The sequence below is a fragment of the Mya arenaria genome, chromosome 13, assembly GCF_026914265.1.
Source record: "Mya arenaria isolate MELC-2E11 chromosome 13, ASM2691426v1".
Taxonomy (NCBI): Eukaryota; Metazoa; Mollusca; class Bivalvia; order Myida; family Myidae; genus Mya; species Mya arenaria.
In genome coordinates, this window is record NC_069134.1 from 56,499,667 (window position 1) to 56,522,675 (window position 23,009).

General features: G+C 34.9%; 2 protein-coding genes across 2 annotated transcripts; both read right to left on the reverse strand.

Moving 5' to 3' along the window:
- Window positions 1-655: 655 nt before the first annotated feature.
- LOC128214680 (receptor-type tyrosine-protein phosphatase epsilon-like) lies at window positions 656-11,226 on the reverse strand. The gene is made up of 20 exons (XM_052921273.1): window positions 10,171-11,226; window positions 9,755-9,937; window positions 8,401-8,497; window positions 8,019-8,131; window positions 7,725-7,918; window positions 7,170-7,257; window positions 6,874-6,944; window positions 6,715-6,751; window positions 6,402-6,499; window positions 5,951-6,070; window positions 5,529-5,680; window positions 4,852-4,987; window positions 4,414-4,563; window positions 4,103-4,202; window positions 3,901-3,977; window positions 3,521-3,652; window positions 2,944-3,072; window positions 2,481-2,626; window positions 1,925-2,060; window positions 656-1,663 (listed from the first exon to the last, which is right to left on the reverse strand). The coding sequence occupies exons 1-20, from the start codon at window positions 10,985-10,987 to the stop codon at window positions 1,586-1,588; spliced, it is 3,054 nt and encodes a 1,017-aa protein (XP_052777233.1). The 5' UTR covers window positions 10,988-11,226; the 3' UTR covers window positions 656-1,585.
- On the reverse strand, window positions 11,044-16,125 carry LOC128215408 (fucolectin-6-like). The gene is made up of 5 exons (XM_052922093.1): window positions 16,038-16,125; window positions 13,609-13,830; window positions 11,738-11,974; window positions 11,374-11,508; window positions 11,044-11,114 (listed from the first exon to the last, which is right to left on the reverse strand). The coding sequence occupies exons 1-5, from the start codon at window positions 16,108-16,110 to the stop codon at window positions 11,044-11,046; spliced, it is 738 nt and encodes a 245-aa protein (XP_052778053.1). The 5' UTR covers window positions 16,111-16,125.
- Window positions 16,126-23,009: the final 6,884 nt, after the last annotated feature.

Below are 23,009 nucleotides of genomic sequence, written 5' to 3' on the forward strand. Positions count from 1 at the left end.
CTTTTATTACTTTCAACATTAATGCAAGTTTATTGGTAAATATTGATAAAAAGTTTCAACTGAAATATGAGTGAAACATATATTGGAGAAATACTTCTCGACAAATATGACAGTCTGGGTCATTGAAACATGTTATTTTAAAAAAAAAAATGTTATAAAATATAACTCCGAAAATTAGCACAAAAGAAACAGATAATTAAATGCTTAAAAAGTATAGCCAAAGCATAATATTCAGGGACATACATTTTGCATATAATTTACCCATGATGCATAACAACGGAACGATTTAAATGTTTATTAAGCATACACAAACGTACAATAATATGCATATTATAATGACCTACATCAATTAAATAATAAACATTAAATACAATCGTGTGATGTTGTGAGCGAAAAGGTCCTGTATCGTCATCACGAAAAGCAGTATTTCCCTATTAGTATGTGAACGCAATGAAACTGGTTATGCGGCACACTACTTAGCTAATAAATAAAATATTACTTTTTCCTCCACGTGGCTCAAATTCGCAGACGATCCCACGTATATTAAAATCATTACATGGGATAATAACCAAACAAAAGGTAATACAAAATATACTTTGATTTTTTCTAGCGAAGTTAATTGATTTCTACTATATCGCATTAAATCGTACTGTTTATACCATTTAAAATCGCCTGTTGTTCAATTAAGATAATTTTCATAAACGATGTGGATTTCAAATTTCATTTCCGGCTAGTATTTGGTTATTTGGGATATTAAGTAAAAAATCTAGGACGTCATCAATGCCACGCTTTACATGTGCCATTTTAGAATGTAGAATAAAATGTCATTTAACTTACTAAAACAATAGTTGAAATTTAAAACTTTAAAACAGAGCAGAGGAGGAGAGTTGAATGAAAGGGAATGAACTGCACAAACTTTCGCAAGTTCTTTGAAAGAGCGGTAAACACTTCATGCCGGGCAGTGCACGAAAATAACTAAATGAGAAGTTTGGCATTTTTATGTTCCAACGACGGCTTCGTCACTAATATGGACATAATTTGAATAATGAGTTGCTTAATTCGACAACAAATTTAAAAGAATGCTTGCCGGGTGTCGCTGGTGTTTTATGTAAACTTCACGGTAAACCTCCTCTGAAGACATCATCAACACCCGGCCAGTGTACGTTTTGCTCCGGATACCCCGAAATGTCTGAACATTACTATTAATTCGGTAACAAACAACCATATTTCATGAAACGTTCAAAACCTGTTCCAGATATATTGAATTTCATTTTTTGAAGGAAATAAATTGCATGAATAGTTATTTAGTTAAATAAACTTATTTAAACACTTGTATTTCCCGCGTCGTAAACACGGCGGCAATATGGCGAATAACACTCGTTTAGCTTTAGCTTCATTCATCACCTTTTGATAATTTGTGTTAGCTAATTTTACATAGTCATATAGAGAGCCAGTACATTTAAAAGCACATATACGAATGATGTGTAATTTATGGAACAAAAAGAATAGCAAAACACATATAAATAGATTTAAAAACAAGGTCGGGGTTACATTGATCATGCCCATTGATCGATAACATGGGGCATCAATCGGTGAAATTGGAGTATGTTTCATTCTGCAGAATGTATTCCTTGACTACTTCATGCACAAATTGAAACTGGTCCTGAAAGCATTTATTATTTTAAATCATATCTCTCCATATCTTTTGAAATACATGATACGGACATTTTTTATCTTTTGAATTGCCGTGTTTCAGTATCAGTCGACCTTTAAAGTACAGCATGAAACATATTGTAATATAATATAGCATCTTCGCAAAATGGTAGAAACTTAATAAGCATTATGCTATAATTATGTTTGATGGTTGATAAGTTATCGTTTTCAGTTACATCGTTAAACGTGTAGTAAAAGTATATATATGTACCACAGAGGGGATAATCTGTTCCCTGTAGTTTCTCATTTCTTTAATGACCTGGGTAATAGCGACGTCTTGTTCAACCTTCATTCTCTCCAAGACTGCTGACGCAACACAGAGCAAGCCGCTTCTGTCTGCTCCGTTCCTGAAGGTTTGACACAGTTATGATTAACCATCTATATAGTGTTAGTAGGTGTCTAGTTCCATTTATATCTTAACCAAGACCGCTGGCACAACACACAATAACAATATAATTTCTTTGAACAGAATGTATTTGAACATTTCAGGTAATTTCGGAAAGAGTAAAATCAGTATTATTTTACTATCCCTGACCAAAAACTGCCAGCCCTGACTGTGTCCAGCAAAGTATGTGTTCCTTTGGTATCTGTTATAAACATGGCTTACATGATATAAACTATGACAAGAAGCGGATGTGTTTAATGACTCTTGTGACATAACGAATCGGTTCAACGAATGAACATTTCTGAGTAATTGCGTTACTTCCTACATACAATTACTTTCACTTTGTTCGGTGTCAGACTTCAGAACAAAGAAGTTCTCTTACATGCAATGCACGAGAACAGGGTTGTTTCCTGATTGATGTTGCCAGTACTGCACTGCTTCAAGAAGGTTTATAACATTCTTAGGAGAAGTAGGCAACGCTGAATCATCAGGCCAACCTTCAAATTGTATTTGTTGAAGTTTCCGTGTCTGAAACAAGCACTACTTTTATGTATTGTTTTCCCGTTTTTTTCTTCAACACCAGATTCTCCGTTCGCCTCCCCCAACTTGTTAGCTTTTGATTTTAAATAAAATAATTTAATTTGTTATGTTAGTTGTGCAAATGAACTGACGATGATACTTATTAAGACATGATGATGATGATGATGATGATGATGATGATGATGATGATGATGATGATGATGATGATGTTGATAATGATGATGATGATGATGACGACGACGATGACGAAGAAGACGACGACGAGCAGGAGGAGGAGGCAAATCAATGTATTATATAAAAATCACCTTTCGAAACTGTTTTAAGTCAAGCGTGATTTTTCTCAATCCACTCTCGTTTTCCTCGCCTGTCTTGGCAACCGTCATGTTTCCATACCTTTCCGGGTTCTTATTTTCAGGCCAGTATATCTCACCTTCCTAAAAAACGATTACTAATACTGTAATTTAGGTTAGAGGGATGAAAATGAAACCCAATGAAGGGTTATGCCAAACGGCCAAATTGACTTTTCGGTTTCTTTCATCATCAATTTGCAAAATCTTAGCACTTACATATCACTAGTGTTTTCACAATAATTGATAAACGTATCAGGTTTTCTCTTAAATCCTGACATTGATGTGTATTTTCAAAACAAATTGGTACCTGATTATTTTTTTTAAATAAATCAAATCGTTCAAAACGTTTTGTTTCTTTCATTTTCGTTTCAATTAAATCTAAGCACTGACATGGCATTACCATTTTCAAGAACATCAACTGTCATCAGAGAAGTTAGATATATATGTAAGCCACAGCGAGCTTCATCTTTAATCCTAAAATGTGTACAAGGTGGTACTGGGTAAATGAATATTGCTTAACTAAGGACCTCACCTCCATCACACTCCTGTTGTTCATCATGACGACTGTATGGACATTGTGTTCAGCCACCAGTCTCCAGAAGTCAGTCTTGGTCGCCTCTAATGGTGTCTGGGTGACGATAAACGCCCCCTTCTTCTTGTATCCCTTAAATGTATTATAGCTACAGAGTTTATCCTCGTCTTTTGATGATGAAATGTATGTCATAAGATAACCATATTGTTATACCCATTATATGAGAAACAGTTTCAAGAAACAATACATTCAAAACTATGACAGTACAGAATTCTCAGTACAAGACGTCGAATTGAATATTTTTCACAAAACGCATCCAAACACTTTAGGCAATGTTATTGCATTTTTTTTCAGTCAAGAAATACATTTTTACAATATACCGGTAAGAATACAGCGTTGATGTAATCAGGTTCAGACCTCTTTCCAGAAGGAGTCAAGTGAGGCATATGATCTGCGACTGTAAAACAATTACATTTGAAGTAAACAATAATAGCTTTTTGATAAGAATTGTAGGTGATAAATCATTTTCAGTGAATCATTCCAGTGCATAAAAGAAGAACGCATCACATAAAACATATATACCTGGGAGAATGTTTGAATACCGATTCCTATTTCTGTTCCTCACTTCTTTTGCGCTGACGTATTGACACTCATCCGACACGGGTGACATTTTCTCCATCCGCTGTTTTAAGAATAAACACATTTATTAATTTAAAAATCATATATGCAACTAAAATATCACAAACTATTATGCGAAATACTGTTGTGATACACTGTCATTACATGAACAAACAAAAACACAAAGTGGTAAAACATATATGAGACAATTACAATTATAAATATATAGTCAAATTTCCAAACAATCAAGTAATTATTTGATGACTGTGACTCACAGAGAACTTGACATCGATCTCCCGGCACCTGTGGGTCTTGTCAAAGACCAGAAGTTCTTCATACGCTCTGAGGAATCTCGACGCGGGTAGAGCCGACGTAGACAACATCAACGTCTCCAAAAGCGCCATGTGCAGGAAACTGTACTGCTCCTGTGTAAATATGTCATCTTATTGTACGATTTTTGAGGTTTGCATTCATAAAATGATTACCAAATTTATTTTAGTACGTATAACAAGGATAATTGAGATTTTATGTTTATTTATTTATTTAAATCTTCGAAATTATTCTTAATTCACACTTTCTTGAAATATATTAGGACAGATATTTGCCGTTTAGCGAGAAAAGTGGAGTGCATAAAGGTAGCTTTGTTTTTTTAAACTAAGTAAGAACCATTTTATTTTCCTTCTGTGCCACTATATAATATTGTTTTTCCCTACCGAGGTTTGGACCATGTCGACCCTCTGTCTTCTCAGTGTGTTCACACAACCCACGGGATCCACATATCCCATTGTGTTGGCTTGCTCAGACAGTACATTCAAAGCGATAAATGTTCCCGTCCGTCCGACACCGGCGCTAGAAACATACGGATTAAAATGGTTCATGTAGCACTCGGGTGACATTTAAAACAAACAGTTAGTTTTAATTCAATTCATTGAACAGTTACAGTTTCAAATTACAAAAGGCATTCGCTATTTACTCGTTGCATGTACGTCATTGTATTATACTATTTTCACTGAAATCCTGTTTTATGAGCTTTAGTTGTGAACATTATTATATAGAATACCCAAAACACTCAAAATAAATCACTTGTTTGTTAAACAATGAACTTCTTATTTTGAAAACAGTAAAATAAACACGATTATTTCAATGTTATTATTTAAATTTATTAATCAAGATGAAGAAAAGCATATCCTCTACCGTATATTAATCAACGTTTAAAAGCGTATTTATTGTTAGTGAGCTTGCTCTAACTACCATCTATATCTTTTTGCAAATCCGTTTGTTTTGTTTTAAATAAATCGTGTATGAAATAACGAGTTTATTGAATATTACTACATGTATCAAAAATACGTATAGCGTCATATATATATATATAAAGACTTATAAGGCAAACCTGCAGTGTACAACAACGGGACCATTCCCTTTCACAATGGTGGTTTCCACTTTATGACGGAAATTGACCAGTGACGAAGCATACCTTGGCACTTTTTTATCTGGCCAAGCAGTGAAATGAAAATGGAACAATTTTCTTTCTTCCCCATGTGTCTAAAAACAGTTGAAACATATTGATATAAAAGTTGTCGAAACTATAGTATGAATTTGAAGTCCCCATATGAGATCTATAATTCTAATTTAATGAAATGCAGAATCTTTATATTTTGGAGCGTAAGTATTAACTTATTTAATTAATTGGCTTGACGGGGAAATCCTACAGAAGTTATACGGCAATTATATTTTGCCAATTGAAACTTTTAAAATGAAAGAGGAAACATGTTTTGTTTGATTACAAACGTCCGGGGTTGTTCGAGTGTTTACTTTCTGTATGGATAATTTCCTGATGACGAAGTCCGAAAAATACTCTGTCCCCCGATTTTTTATTAAGAAGTCTTCGTATTCTATGCATCCTTCGCCAGGCCAGTACTGAACACATTTCATCTACAAGAGATAAAGGAGTGTCACTTAATGAAACAAAGCATTTAAACTGGCATAACACACGCACCGGTTTTATCCTTATTGGATTTTAAGGGGAAGGTGGATTTTACGATTTATTCAAATTTAGTGAAAACAGTTTCATATATATTCCATTTGCAACATATTTCTAAGTCCATTTTCAAAGAATATTACAATAAAATTTATTTCGTGTTGTATTCCATTACACCCTTATCTTGTAGAAAAAAAGCATACTCAAAGGTACCAAACTCCATTTTACTTAGGCGGGTCAGTTCATGAGTATTTTAAATAAAAACTCAAAGCGCAAAGAACGAACCTTTTTGTCCTCTTTCAAGTTGGTAAGCATTACAATTTTGCCGCAGCCAAGATACCACACCATCCTCCAGAAATCAACAAGCATATCGTTTGTTGGGCCTACAACAAAGGAACGACTAGACCTTTGTTCATTCTTTGAGTATAAAAGGTCGACAGAAAACATAACAAATACAATTAAGTGAGTCTGTGTGAGGTTTCTTTATCAACCATTTACTTTGTAATAATGCCTCTTAAATATTTAAATACAGAAACACGTACTAGTGTTTGCTTATTGATTACTCGATTAACTGGATGCTGTTTAGCCCTTAGTTTACCTTGTGACGCAATGAAGGCACGTGTCTTGTTATAACCCTAAAATGGATCAATAAATCTTATAAAAACGAATTACTTCTATTGAAATAGAAAACATTAAGCGATTAACATTAGTTAATTAATAGATACATTGTGTGCATTGTCAGCTTTGTAATACATACATGTATGAAACTAGCGTTTATGTAATCTGAGTGTCGTTCATCTGTTGGCAGAATAACTCTTGTATCATTATCTGCAAACAATTAGAAGGATTCCGATAATGAAAAGATCTGATATAATTTAAAATAAGACTGGAAAAATGTGCATGTATAAATGAATGCTAAGTTTCCCTTCCATTAGATTAATTTAGATGCAAGAATATTTAGTTGTATTTTGACTTCATCAACGATTGCGACGTATTGATTAAAGATCATAGAGTACTACATGTAGTTGAGCAGACATTTAGTGTTTCACTTACATGGATAGATCTGTTTATATCTATTTTTAGGTCTGTTTTGTAATTTGAGAGCTGCATTGTAGTCCTCTGTCAAGCCCTTTGGGAAATCCTGTAAATATAAACTGGTATACATATTTGAAGATTTAGAAATTGTAAGTAATAACGAAGATGAAGTACAACTTATGCAGCAAGCCTAATAAACTATAGACGTATGTATACGAAATTTACAGAGTTATTTTCCCTATTGTATTGAATCGGATTTCAGTTCATTGCTTCAAATATTTTTATTCTCCAAGGCAAAATATTTCCATAAACAAGAAGTATCTCTTTATCTTAAAAACAGAATTATAAAAGTATTAGCTTTGGAAACAATAGATATTTATATTTCTTATTGGAATAAATCAATTGACACTGTATTTACACTGGTCGAGCGTCAAATTTACAATGAAAGTAAATGACAAAAGCAAAATCGGATAGAAAAAAAAACATTGTTGTATTCCGCACAAAGGATATAAAAACAAATTGGTTGTTCAAATAACTATGGAAAGTGTGAGATGCAATCATTTAATGGTATACCTGAAACTGCTTCTTCATTGTAACACCATGCTCTGATCCCAAAACAACGTCGTAGAAGTCTTTTTCTTTAATGGCTGTCTCCGGCATTTTCGTGCAGCTTACAAAGCTATAATAGGACTGATCGCTCGGATTCGTGGCCTCTTCGTATCCGTGTACATCTCTTGTGTAAGATGCGTATGAATAGTCTGCTGTAACTGATAGGTTGGTTATTCACTTAAATTCTTAGTATTCAATTAATTTCTAGAATTATTATCATATGATTTTTTTAATACGTTTGATCAATGATAAGATTACCTTTTTTTCGATCAGTCTTTTGTGTTTCATTGATTTCAGTATAAGCATTCAATTCTTCCTCTGGTTCGTCTGCCATTTCATACCGCGTTCTCGTTAGGCTTTTATGTATTTTCCTACAAAAATGAACGAGCACCGGACATAGTGAATAGTATGAAATGGTATTTGTTCTTCAAGTTTAAAGCAATTCAAAAGGTTTGCCTAAAATGGACTTAAGCCCCATGGCCAACTATAACGAATGTATAAATACATATCTGTCAACGATATCTTGAGGCACCCCTTGGTACATGGTTGGTACAATTGTATAAACATCACATTATAACTGATGCACAATATACGTGGCAATAGAAACATTTTTACTTGCAAAGAACATTGTGTAATGTACCTTTTGTGCAGAAACAACAAAACAGCTATTACGATCGCGATAACGACCACTGCTGCAGACCCACCAATTATAGCTCCATTGTTTGATTGAGACAGTGCTGAAATTGGTAAACATTATGGTTTCTAAAAAGCATCCGCGAAAAGAGAATAACAAGTATGCAATACTACTGTGATCAGGTTATAATAATGGTTTCAGATAGCAAATCTTTTCTTGAAATTGTATGATAATAAATAAGAGTAATATACCAAGCAATAAGATGACATCAAACGAAATTTGACAACGACCTTAAATTGAAGTGGTGGTGGCCAGAGTAATTTCAAAGATCAATTATTCATGACAGTCAAACCGTACATCAACACCGATAGCTTATTAAGATAATTCCATTGACCTGCTTGAAGTATGAAGTTTAGCCTTTTTTATTGTTTTTATGCAATAATATATAAAAGACTGAACATTTTGAAAAACATATCAAGTTCTTAAGTTGAAACATGAAAGTAATTATAATGGTAATAAAATAAGTAAACACAAAACTAAGCAAAACAATTGTGCATGTAGCAAGATTAGGTCATTGATGCTCCGGTCTGTGTCGCATCACGGTATTCAAGAACTGCCATTGTAAATATGGTCTCCAACATAGTGATATTCTTTCACCCCCTTTTGCTATAGGGAGAAGGTTAATAAGAAACGTTTGAGAACGCTAATGCAACAATAAATAATGTATTTCTGTATTCGTAATTAAAATCAAATACACTGACCCATTAGTAAGGTCATTGGTTTTCCGGTCTGTGTCACATCACGGTAAATGGATAGTAACATGGGGTTTAACGGTTACATATAAACATTACTTATAATAATTTGCTTTGATTAAAATGTATTTGTTTTTGTTTTATTGATTAAGTGGGTATATCTCCCAACAAAGTGATATTCTTGAACGCCCCTTTTTGCTATCAGGTAGAATGTTAATAAGAACCGCTTTAAAAGCCTTATGCAACCAAAATGAATTTCTTTATTCGTAATGAAAATACAAATACACTGACCAATACAGAGAGTGGAACTTTAGCAGGTATTAAACATAAAGATTACCACAGAAATAGTCGGTACTTTTTATGAGTTTAACTTCAACGAAGAACGCCACGCTAAGTATGGAAACTACTTCGAAATCACATGTAATGGTATCAGGTAAATCATCAAACAGGAATACCCTATTTTTCTGATAGAACTAACAAACAAGCTCGTTAGATAACACAACGTTTGGTCATATTGAATAGCTTGGTAACCTTTTCTTTTATAAACAAGTGTGTTGCTACGCCTGACTACATCGAGAATAAATGTATTCAATATACAAGTGGCTTACGTGTGCAAATGGGCACAGAGCTCCATGTATGATTAGGAAGGCAGGTTGAATTTGTTTGCAACGTTTGGAAGTCATTTCTGCATTCAAATATGATCGTTTGTCCTATTTTACAAGTATCGTCAAAGAGACATTCTCGTGTGTCTGCGCTGAAATGACCGTTCTTTGGCACTTTACATATTGGAGCTGAAATTCAAATAAGAACACTCGTGCATTGACAATTCCCGTATATAATAGTTGTGAACAATAGCTCGGAAAAAGCACGAAACCTAATTAGAAGTTTTTGTTATGCTCGCATTTTATTGAAAAATAATTTTAATCATTAATATGTTTCCCTTGTAATTTGTATGAAAAGACAAACACTTCTTTACGATATGGATACTGAAAACAATTAAACGTGAAACTTGATTTGTAATTACCAAGGTATGGCTGTTGTGCAGCCCATCTTAGGCGGCCGTCGGCTGAACATTCTACGTCTAAAGAACCATTCACCAGATTGAAATGTTCGCTATTGTATACGGCAATAAATTTGTCTCCAAATAAAGATTCGTTCGTGTTTCGTTGAAATAAATCTTCAAGAATAGTTTGATTTGTGCACCGGACTTTTTCACAAATTGGTGTCATCCCGGACCAAGACCCATTCTCAACACACGTGCGCTCAGCAGAATCACGAAGTTCGAAACCGGTATCACAATCTGATAGTATAGTTGTACCATAGTCAAATGCTTTACTTATTGTCAATGTGTTATTTTTTAGCCTCAGAGAACCGTCGGGGAGAGGTCCGAACGAGTTGCATCGAACTATATCACATAAAGGGCTATCTCCACTCAGTTCACTATTTTCTTTGCATGTGCGATTATCACTGTTGCTTAAACGATACCCCTTTTCGCATTTTGGGCTGAGAGATAAACCATAGCTAATTGTATTCGATACGTGTTTTTGCGAGCCAAATGTATAGAATCCTTTTTCTAGTACCGTCACGTTACAAGATACTTTTTCACACTCGGCTGTACTCCCATTCCATTGGTCAACTGCTGAACACGTCCTATTCCCGCCATTAACAAGCTTGAAACCTATTTCACACTGAGAAACAAATGTAAAGCCATACTGGTAGGGGTGGTGGATGAGTTGTTGTTCTCTTGGGATGAGATATCCATTGGGAAAACTTTGTGGTCGTTGTTGGCATGTAATAGGTTTACACTCTGGGTCATCACCTGACCATGTCTCGTCCGCCATACATTCTCTTGATCCATTTGTTGCAAGATAATAACCATCCTCACAATATGGTATGATTACGCTTCCGAATGGTTTTGAACCGCTATAATATTGCTTGTGTTCATAGTAATAGAAACCGTGGGGTAAACTAGGATAAGGACATTGCTTTGCAATGCATGTCAATACTGATCCATTCCATGATTGATCATCGGCGCATTTTCTTCGAACATATTCGTTGGTATTCTCAGAAGTATATCCCTGCACGCACATTCCTATGACTTCAAATCCTACGGCTACAACCGACCCAGTTACCAATGTTTCTTGGCTGGATATAGTGTATTTCCCGTGAGGGAATGGATCCGGTACATTGCATCCTTTATCACATATTGGTTCAGGATTCCATGTACCTTGCTCAGTGCATGTTGAGGTCGTTGTGTTTGTTAAATAGCCCGCATCACATTGTATGTGTATAGTCGTACCAGGTAAGGACTTAGCCGTGGTATTCGTTCTTCCATGTGAAACATTTGGGTGTGTGCAGGCGACTGTAATAATAATAATAATAATAATAATAATAATAATAATAATAATAATAATAATAATAATAATAATAATAATAATAATTATAATAATAATAATAATAATAATAATAATAATAATAATAATAATAGTAGTAAGAAGAAGAAGAAGAAGAAGAAGAATGGCATTCAATCATTCGATATAACGTTCGCGATGAATTGAAAACAAGGTTATAGTGAAATATTAAAATTATACCTGCTATAATTTGTACCTCACAGAGTGTCAGGTAATTTCTTGTCTGCAATCTGACCTCTGTAGCTAGAACGGGAGGTTGCAATGTGACATCTATTGTATCCTTACATACCAGAGGTTTATCGTTTTGGTCATGGTAATCTGTGCAATTTGAAATGTGCGTTTCATTGTCTTGAAACACTGTTTTCGGATGTCCCTTTAAATAGGTCAAAATCATCAATCCGTATAGGCGTTCACGTACTGAAATAATATTTGAATAGCAATATCAAGACTAGCGATATGGACATTTTCAATGTTATCATATCAAATGTCTAGACCGATTTAAACATGTATGTATACGTTTTACATATAATACATTAGTAATCAACAACGTATTTGACGCGATACGAGGCCAATCGCGGTACCAATACCAGACAATACCAGACAACTCAAGACAATTTAGGCCAAACTCGGCCAATTTAGGCCAAAACTCGGCCAATATCGACTAAACTCGGCCAATATCATCCAAACTCGGCTTATATGAGTTTCCTCCGTTTTGATTGGCTACAAAACTCGCAAAATATAGGATTTTAGAAATGGACCATTTTCATTGGCTGTCGAAACTCGCCTAATATGAGAAATATGCTGAAAAATATTTTTAAAGGAAGCCATTTTGAAAAAAAAAATGTACTTAGTTTAAACCTATTTGGAATTACTAGCCTATTAAATATTTCAACCACTTATTACGGTTTGATACAACAGTTGTATTTTAACCTGTTGGTGATCTTTTACGACGATTTGTCGTCGTTCAGCTGTATTAGCATTCGCCCTTTCGGGCTTAGGCAAATATAGCTTACCTCGGACATGTAACTAGGCCAATGTGAAATCACCTAATTAATAACATTATAATCTAACGCATGTTTAACATTTAGTGGAGAGAAACTTCTATTTGTGTTCTGAATATTAAAAGCCTTCCACGGTGCAAAAGTCGTTTGCAGGATCAAAACATGAAATGTTTATAACATCATTTTTGTTAAGGTTTAAGATCCAATATTTAGCATGCATGATAAATATATCCGTTGCAACATTTGAATCTATGATTTTATCAGATCTCTTATCAAAATGTCTTTGCATTTTCACGAAAATGTCCTAATACAAGATGAATATGTTTTTGTGTCAGACAGTCAGCATTTCCCATTCAACAATGTCTTGAGGTTTTGTAATGATTGCAGCTATCTCAAAGAATGAACAACTCCCTATTACTCCAGAGCATGCCGCAAAGGATGTTTATTCAATTTCCTAAAACATTTGTTCCTCAAAACTAAATAAAACATTAACTTCAGCAACGTTGTACTTTTTGGCCCACCCCACCCACTTTTACACTGTGTAAGGCCATAAAACAACGCTTGAAAGGAAGTTACGCTTCTTATAAGTATATTTAATTGGTCGAATGTAACCACTATGTATTCAATAAAGTGACCACATCCGGTGTAGGAGTACAATCAGTGTGGTGTAAATGTAAATAAAAAGTAGATCAAGTAGATCAAGAATGTTCAGCAAGTTTTTTTAATCACAAACAATTTAGCTTCAAAACATATAAAGAATGAAAATTAGCCAATGGTCGGAGATGGTGTAACCATGCTTTGATTCATTGGCATCTGTTTTTTTGTGCTTCAATAGTTAGAAAAATGCATGTAACGTTAAGTAGCCAGTTCAGAATTGGTTCAATTTGCCATTAACATACATATGCTTTCGCTTGTATATATTCTAATTCCTGATATCCACTTAATGATGTCCACATCCTAATAAGTTTATGAGCTTTGTAAAATAACCATAAAACAATATCATCATAAATGATACAATACATTTAATACCAACGTATAAATAGTACGTACCGGCGTTGTCTCTGTTATATATTCTGATTCCTGATATATTGTAAGTACCCTGGAGGTCCACATTCCAAAATGCGTAATTTCCATAAGACGGCTTGGTTGTGTGAGCGCATGGAGCACTTTGCGGGCTGTTCGTTATGTTTCCATCAACTGCAAGTGATGCTTGTTGACCCTCAAATGTATCCGGAAATTGGCGGGTAGGTTTTCCGAGTGCAACGTTTACACCTAAAGTAAAAGGATTTAACTGTGAACACGTATTCGTTCATTCTCGTATGGCCGGTTCGACTGCAAAATATTGCGGTCCATATTGAGGTAAGTTTTTTTATAAAACCCATTTGAAACCCATTGTCACTACACGTGTTTAAGCGTGGCTTTATAGTAGTGAATAATAGTAGCTATAAATAGCACTGTAATGAGTTTTCAATGTTATTCGGTTAATATAGTACGTTTTGCATAATATAACGCAATTCAAATTGTACAAAAAGCAATTATTTTAATATCGGCGAGTTTCAGAACGCAATATAAAAAGCAGAATCCGCAAATAGTTTCAAAATTAACGTGAACTGAACCAAATAAATACAAGTATTATATACCTATGTTTAGATTTTGCTTTAAACCATTACTTAATAAATATTATACACTTTTACCATTCAGATCAAATCGCGGAAAGCGTTGACAGGCTATCGACCTGCTACAATTTGTGTCAAAGTCATGTAATGCCGAATGAAAGGGAAAGTATGTGAATTTTCTCAGTTTGTCTCAGAAATTTCAGTCCAATATCTTGAGCATGTATCATAATGCATATGCATATTTAAAAAAACTGGTATAAATCTGTTCATTTCGTCTACAAGTGACATAGTGTCTTAGCTGGCATACCCTGGTAGTAAATTAGATACGCCTAAGTCAGGTTTGAAGTGTAGAGTAGATTTTACTAAAAACCCTTAATGCTTTATCCGTGGCAGTGCATTGTTTATGAAAGAGCTCCAGATAAGGTTTTAAATAATATTGAGAATTACTCCATACCTAATAAGTAACTATTTGGCGTATTCCACATTTCAAGTGACCTATTTTTCATGATCTCATTGCGAATCAACATTAGACTCTAAAGGTTTTCGCGAAGGAAATTATGAGCGAGCATATACTATCTTAAGATGTTAATAATAATAATTTGATTTTACAATTGCATAACTATACTCACAAAACGTTGCAGGCTGAAAGCCATTTTAAAGTTGAACCCGACTATGAGTCGTCTCAAAATTGACGTCAGTGGTATATTTTGAGGAGTCATAGTTTCAAAACTGTTCCGAATATTGAAAATGTAAAATCAGTCCCTAATTGGGCATATGCTCTTCTATCCGTATACAAATTTTTAGACAGTAACTCGAAAAAAAAATCATAGTCGCGTTCAACCTTAAGCACTTTGATCTAGAATAGAAAAGCTATTGATAGAATTCAAGAGATAGTTCCAGAAGTATTTTTGTGGAATGTTCTTTACAAAATCATTTTGTATATAAGGGCTATCTTCTCTGATTAGGGGTCTTCGATAAAACTACAGTTTCAAAAACTCCATATAAAACTTTATCACTGCTATAACATTTTTAAACTCTTGGATATTTTGGGAATTATTCTGAAAATTTTGTTGGATTTAGAAAATGTTCATATAATATATGGTCCACCCAGGGCTTAGTTATGTGATTCGGACAAACTGTGATTGGGTCTGACACAATCTCCCAGGCGAAATTTTGTATATATGTAAGTCTCAAATGGAATATTAAATTATTGATGTATTTCAGAGATTTATACATGTTTTCAAAGCGCTCATTGTATACTTGATTTCAATGGCAGTTGCGTACATAATACCAAATGTGTTATTTTCTAAGAACTTCATCCCGAGAACTGCATGATTATCGCCTGATTTTAGCCTACCACATGGGGAAGGCCCCGTATTTGTTAAACAGATTGTCAACGAAAATATTCCTATTCTAAAAGAGATGCCATTATCATTTTATTACCGTCTTGTATCTTTCAGGACCGACACACACTTTCGTATTACTTGGTTAGTCGTAAGTATTGGGGCATAGGCTTAAGTGAGACCAATCCTTTATTCAATATTCTGTTGAAGCCTCGGAAAAAGGCCAGTTAATTAAAAGCTGTATGTATACTAAGTTACACTAACAAATGTCTACCTACCGAACATTTTGATAAGGATTAGAAAACAAATCTAGTTTAGACCAGAAATTTACAGTAATTACGTCGACACTTCAAGGGAAATTCAAAATTTATTTTTATTAAGTAAATGTAAATACATGGAGCTAATTCGTGTAGACTTCAACGTAATTTTCAGTATATTTCAAACGTGTTTTCACAACAAAATGCATATCTTAGTGCTCAAACAGTATCCGTTTTGTAAAATGTATATTGATGGTGCTTACCTGAATGATACCAAGCTGGTTCTTCCGAACGCACAGACGCTAATATAAGCATTACAGAAAAAAATAATTCCATAGTTATTGCCGTCACTATTTCAATGAATCATAAACTATACTCGGATCCAACAACTTAACTGACGAGATAAACTTAGTTAAAAGCATCTTCGATTTGAAAGCTTCCTGTTTGATAAGCGGCTTAATATGATGTATTTTACTATCTGAAACAGGTATTTATTTGTTTAAGTGTTTAAGGTGAACACATTTATCATATGCTTTCCGGCGTTCAAATATATTAATAAGTCCAAAAAATAAAAACAACAATATGATATTTTTCATTGTTTTAAAATATGAGCCCGCTCCCACTAGCAAACTTAACGTCAACGCGACGGGGCTGGGACACAATTTTAACGACGTCAGTGCGTTTCGTCAGTATACATTTGAAGCGCTTTTCTGAAATACTTCAATGAACTTTTTGTCCTATTACCCCATATATTAAACGGAAACATTTTCTTTTATTTTAGAGTAAGAACGCAATATGGTTTACCTGGTAAACATCAAAAGTAAATATTTCACGCATAGTTGCGCCGCTCGTAAAATATGGCTGTTGTTGCTCTCTCGATCAAATAAATTCCGATCTAACAGTGAAGAAACAGTTATCCCCTTTTAGTTTATACAGGCTGCTTGCAATGCATAGCAACATAATAAAGAAAGCTGTTTGTCAATCTAAATAGACAGACGGAAATATGGTGATCAAAACATAACAATAGGTAAATCTGTATAGCCACACATTGTTTTGGTACAGGCAAGTTGATAAATTGAAAACTTGAGATGTGACTTCAACGTTGACATCTTTATTTCCAAATAAAGCCGGTGTTTTTATTTACTTTTGTTTCGCCTATAATTTTTCTTTTTCATTCATATTGCCTATTTTGGATAAATTTAAAATCATAATTATAGAAGGCACTAGTGTCGGTGTAAGACATCGCTTAATTTCACAAACTAAACACCAAGGTGTGTGGGGGGGGATAAACTAATTTACTAAACACCAAAACCTAAACCACTGTTTTAAGTCATTCACATTTAGAGATGGTGAAAGCTATTTCTTGTTCTTTAACATGCGCCGATAGTGGACATCGAACACTGGCAGGCACTGCTGAACGTCTCTTCCGGGAGACGATTAGCAGTTTTAGTTCTAAGATGTTTAGTGTCAAATGTATTTCTACGCTTGCCGAAGAAACATGTTTAAATTATTCTTTTATCATCGGGTTTTATACTTCAAACTTGACTAAATACAGATCTGGCATTCCGTTTATAGGTTGATCAGAAGGTTTAAACCTGCATTATCACAGATTGACCGATTGGACAACTTATATTGTCTAAGAATTGTGCATCAATGCTTTCAATTTAGTCATAAAAGGTCATTCACAATATAAAGGAACTCAATTGTTTGGAAAACTGCCGAAAAATCATTTTCTTAAAGCGTTAGTAACGCTTATACCCATAAAACATCAATTTTCGAACGTAAATATTGAAACATGCGATCTTATTTTAATAGACAGTCTTTTATCACCGGTTTTTTAACATTTACGCCAAATTTGGGTCATTCCATGGCAATAATAGTTATCAAAATGGTCAATCTGTGAGAGTGCAGCTTTATGGTGAAAACAGAAACTATAATCTGTGAAGTCACGTCATAAAAATTACCATTGTGCGATGTTAAAATGACGTTCTAAAACAAACTAATGCTTGACTGAACTCCGCTTTGTATGGAGTATATTGAGTATATTTTAAACAAATGGCATTTATTATTAAAGCATTAGTCTTAAGTAATTAAGCGCCTCGTGATATCCGAATGTGATAAGTAAGGGAACGAGGTGGCCGTTCTGAAACCTTCCTGACAGAAACAGACAATATGGATCGTGCATGGGTCGTACTGGGGTTTATTTGTTCGCAAATTAAATACAAGAAAATCAAGATAAAATCTTGATTCAAGGACACTCTGTACATGGAATAACTTCCCTTAAACAGCAATATTTGCACACATAAAATAATATTTTCCTTGTCTCCATATAAATGTTAAGACATAATAATTCGACCAACAGATAAGCTTGTTCTCTGATATCTCCATTAAGGAATCCGACCCACAAATAAGCTTGTTCTCTGATAGCTCAATTAAGAAATCAGAACCACAGATAAGCTAGTTCTATGATATCGCCATTAAGGAATCCGACCCACAAATAAGCTAGTTCTCTGATATCTCCATTAAGAAATCAGAACCACAGATAAGCTTGTTCTCTGATATCTCCATTAAGGTATCCGACCCACAAATAAGCTAGTTCTCTGATATCTCCATTAAGAAATCAGAACCACAGATAAGCTAGTTCTATGATATCTCCATTAAGGAATCCGACCAACAAATAAGCTAGTTCTCTGATATCTCCATGGAGAAATCAGACCCACGGATAAGCAAGTTCTATGATATCTCCATTAAGGTATCCGACCCACAAATACGCTACTGATAGCTCCATTAAGGTGTCCGAGCCACAGATATGCTTGTTCTATGATATCTCCATTAAGGTATCCGACCAACTGATAAGCTTGTTCTATGATATTTTTATTAAGGTATCCGACCCACAAATAAACTACTTCTCTGATAGCTCCATTAAGGTATCCGAGCCACAGATAATCTATTTCTCTGATAGCTCCATTAAGGTATTCGACCAACAGATAAGCTTCTTCCATGATATCTCCATTAAGGTAGCCGACCCACAAATAAGCTTGTTCTCTGATAGCTACATTCAGGTATCCGAGCCACAGATAAGCTTGTTCTCTGATATCTCCATTAAGGTATCTGACCCACAGATAAGCTTGTTCTTTTATATCTCCATTAAGGTATCCGACCCACAGATAAGCTTGTTCTATGATATCTCCATTAAGGTATCAGACCCACAGATGAGCTTGTTCTATGATATCTCCATTAAGGTATCCGACCCACAGATAAGCTTGTTCGATAATATCTCCATTAAGGTATCCGACCCACAGATACGCTTGTTCGATTATATCTCCATTAAGGTATCCGACCCACAGATAAGCTTGTTCTATGATATCTCCATTAAGGTATCCGACCCACAGATAAGCTTGTTCTATGATATCTCCATTAAGGTATCCGACCCACAGATAAGCTTGTTCGATAATATCTCCATTAAGGTATCAGACCCGCAGATAAGCTTGTTCTATGATATCTCCATTAAGGTATCAGACCCACAGATAAACTTGTTCGATAATATCTCCATAAAGGTATCCGACCCACAGATAAGCTTGTTCTATGATATCTCCATTAAGGTATCCGACCCACAGATAAGCTTGTTCTATGATATCTCCATTAAGGTATCCGACCCACAGATAAGCTTGTTCTATGATATCTCCATTAAGGTATCCGACCCACAGATACGCTTGTTCGATAATATCTCCATTAAGGTGTCCGACCCACAGATACGCTTGTTCGATTATATCTCCATTAAGGTGTCCGACCCACAGATACGCTTGTTCGATTATATCTCCATTAAGGTGTCCGATCCACAGATACGCTTGTTCGATTATATCTCCATTAAGGTATCCGACCCACAGATACGCTTGTTCGATTATATCTCCATTAAGGTATCCGACCCACAGATACGCTTGTTCGATTATATCTCCATTAAGGTATCCGACCCACAGATACGCTTGTTCGATTATAGCTCCATTAAGGTGTCCGACCCACAGATAAGCTTCTTCTGTTATATCTCCTAAAGGTATCAGACCCACAGATAAGCTTGTTCTCTGATAGCTCCATTAAGGTATCCGAGCCACATATAAGCTACTTCTCTGATATCACCATTAAGGTGTCCGAGCCACAGATAAGCTTGTTCTCTGATATCTCCATTAAGGTATCAGACCCACAGATAAGTTGTTCTATGATATCGCCATTAAGGTATCCGACCCACAGATAAGCTTGTTCTATGATAGCTCCATTAAGGTATCCGAGCCACAGATAAGCTTGTTCTATGATAGCTCCAATAAGGTATCCGAGCCACAGATAAGCTTGTTCTCTGATATCTCCATTAAGGTATCAGACCCACAGATAAGTTGTTCTATGATATCTCCATTAAGGTATCAGACAAATAGATAAGCTTGTTCTTTTATATCTCCATTAAGGTATCCGAGCCACAGATAAGCTTGTTCTATGATATTTCCATTAAGGTATCCGTCCCACAGATAAGCTTGTTCTATGCTATTTCGATTAAGGTATCCGAGCCATAGATAAGCTACTTCTGTGATAAGTCCATAAAGCTTTCCAGCGATAGGGGGCGTTGACAGTAATTCACCTTGTATTGCTGTCAATTTACAATCCAACGAAGGAGGTGTTGAAAGTGTTTCACCTACTATTGATACCACTGTACAGTCCAGCGATAAGGGGCATTTTCAACTATTCAAAAAAGCTCAATAAGCAACTGTTTTGAAGTGATAAAACTTTTTGATTCAAACTACATGTTTGGAAATTATTGTTGGCTGGAAATTATTTATTTTCTCCAAATATTAGAAATAATAGGGAAAGATAGAAGTACATAAATAGATACATTTCACGTCAGCTACGGCTTTCGGACCTGTGTCACAGGGGCATATAAGTTTGATGGGTGTTATATAACGAGAAACAATTCCTTTCCTTTCGTGTTTTTTTTGCCATAATTGATGTGACCGGCGACATTCATATGTGTATGCATAGTGATGTTATCATTTTCAGAATAAAGCTGTCATTTTTGTTTATATATTTCGCTAACAGGAAGTATAATATATAATTTATTAAGGCGCGTGCAAGGGGTCTTTTTCAAAAGAAATAACAAATAAGGAAGATAATAAACCTTTCCTTTCAAACTTTTAAAACTAGCAGCTATGGCTGAGGGATGCATTAGAAATAAATATCAATAAAAATCTGTGGTGATGGAAACTGGACATTGCTGCACCTCATACTGCTGTAAATAAACTCGCGCAGTCACTTTCCCCGGCCCTTAAACACTTAGTGAAATTTGTGACAAGTTTGATGTTGTGTACATCTAGACTAGTGTACACCTCTAGTAAGACCCTATTCCAGTGTACTCATGTTTCACTGACCGGTCCAAGGCGGTAATCACATCGTTTCAAAGCAATTCAGTGGGTGGCGTCTGCGCGTTATCATCTCTTGTTCCGTGTTTGTGGGCCCTTGCCTAATGCCTCTACACAGGGTTTTACTTACAGATGCACTCTAACTCACAAATAAGATTTACCACACTTAATAATATTGTTTATATATTCCAAAAAAGATTAATACATGTCAAAAATAATGCTTCTTATAAAGGATACCGATTTGAATTTGAAAGAAATGAGCATAAAACACGGTATTTCAACCTTATGAAACTATAGTAGACCACAGTTAATCTTTTAGCATTCGCCAATCATTGAATACTTTTGCGATTTCTGCTATTAAATACACGGTTAAAATCTTGTTATCAGTAATTATTTTTTCCGTACATGTATTATTAAGTAAATTGTTCAAGGTTTATCAGTCAAAATTTGTGTTTGTTATACATGTTTATGTATTGGTTTTGAATAAGAGTGTTACTTTAAATGGTTGACTTATTAGCTTGTCCCTGTAGCGTTCATAGGGATAGCGCTTTCTCTTCCAGAATATACCTGTTATTAGCATAATGGAATATGTGCATAGATGTATATGTGTACAGAACATAAGCAAGAAAGTCACACGTTTAAAACGACCAATAACATTTGTGACCTATATTTTCTTCTTACGATATAAAAGGAATGCCATAAATGAATGAAAACAGATAAAGATATGGCTTTGTTAATTGATATGTCAAGTCGATATATCAACTCGTGAAATACCTTATTTATTCTAAACCTTTTCTTCAAAAGTAACAACTTTTGAAAGCCCAAACCAGTTTGTTTTGTAGAAATAAACATTTCTAATATTGTTTCTTTCATCATTTTGTATCGCAATAAGCTGTTTATAAATCGCTTTGCATACTTTATCGGCCTAGGTGAAGTCATTTGTATGTAAATAATGGTATAAGGTGCATAATTCATATACTTGTCTTATATTCTTCCGTGATAGAAAATACCCCTCATCTGAAAACTGTTATCAAAGTTTAGAGAGAGTTGTTATTACATTTCTTCATCTTTAAATTCTTACATATTTGATTCACGATGACGTAATTGAAAGTTCTGATACGAAGAACGTTAATAATATTAATAAAGGTAAATAAGCCTAACTAAACAATCAATAATGTTGGACAGAGTTAAGATGAGACTGGGGGTGAAAGAAATGAGCAAATGTAGCAACACTCACGCGCCAAATTTACTTCTGCATAGAAAATAAGTTTTAAAGGTTTTGTATTAATATCATGAAAATTCGTCTATAGTTGATCATAGTTTTCTACCCAAATTGTACCTATGTGCAACGATAGCTTCACTCAAAAACAACCATGGATGAACATAACCAGCTTCTCAAACGGAAAGTTGGACCACGCAGAAACTCCGTTGTGCCATAGGGTTACCTGCCAACATCCAGAGAACGTATATAATGGTTACTACAGCAAGGGTACGAGATTGCAATGAAGGGCAATGAATACACATACGGATCTACAGTAGCCCCGCAGTGTGACCCTGGCTATGAGGTAAAATCTGGACCAACAATAAGAAATTGCCTTAAAGATGGACAATGAAGCGGCGATGAGCCAGTCTATGATAAACTGGACTGTCCGTTTCCATATAACGTCGTCCGTGCACGGAGGGGTATAAATATATCAAGGGGTCTACACAATGCATTTGCACACAATGTGGTTCACTCTTTTCGGATGGCTTGCCCCCTGTATGCGGTAAAATATATCATGTGTAACAACTTATTTTTCCACCACTGCAATTTAGCATGAATATCGTATGTAAATC

Coding starts and splice junctions, on each gene's coding strand:
- LOC128215408 (XM_052922093.1), bottom strand. CDS start 16,110: ATGGAATTATTTTTTTCTGTAATGCTTATATTAGCGTCTGTGCGTTCG. Junction 11,509..11,737: donor TGAGGTACAAATTATAGCAG/GTATAATTTTAA, acceptor TTATTATTACAG/TCGCCTGCACACACCCAAAT. Junction 11,115..11,373: donor CTCAACATGCACTGAGCAAG/GTACATGGAATC, acceptor TCCTTATCCTAG/TTTACCCCACGGTTTCTATT.
- LOC128214680 (XM_052921273.1), bottom strand. CDS start 10,987: ATGGCGGACGAGACATGGTCAGGTGATGACCCAGAGTGTAAACCTATT. Junction 7,919..8,018: donor AAAGACTGATCGAAAAAAAG/GTAATCTTATCA, acceptor CCAACCTATCAG/TTACAGCAGACTATTCATAC. Junction 6,500..6,714: donor TGCCTTCATTGCGTCACAAG/GTAAACTAAGGG, acceptor CCTTTGTTGTAG/GCCCAACAAACGATATGCTT.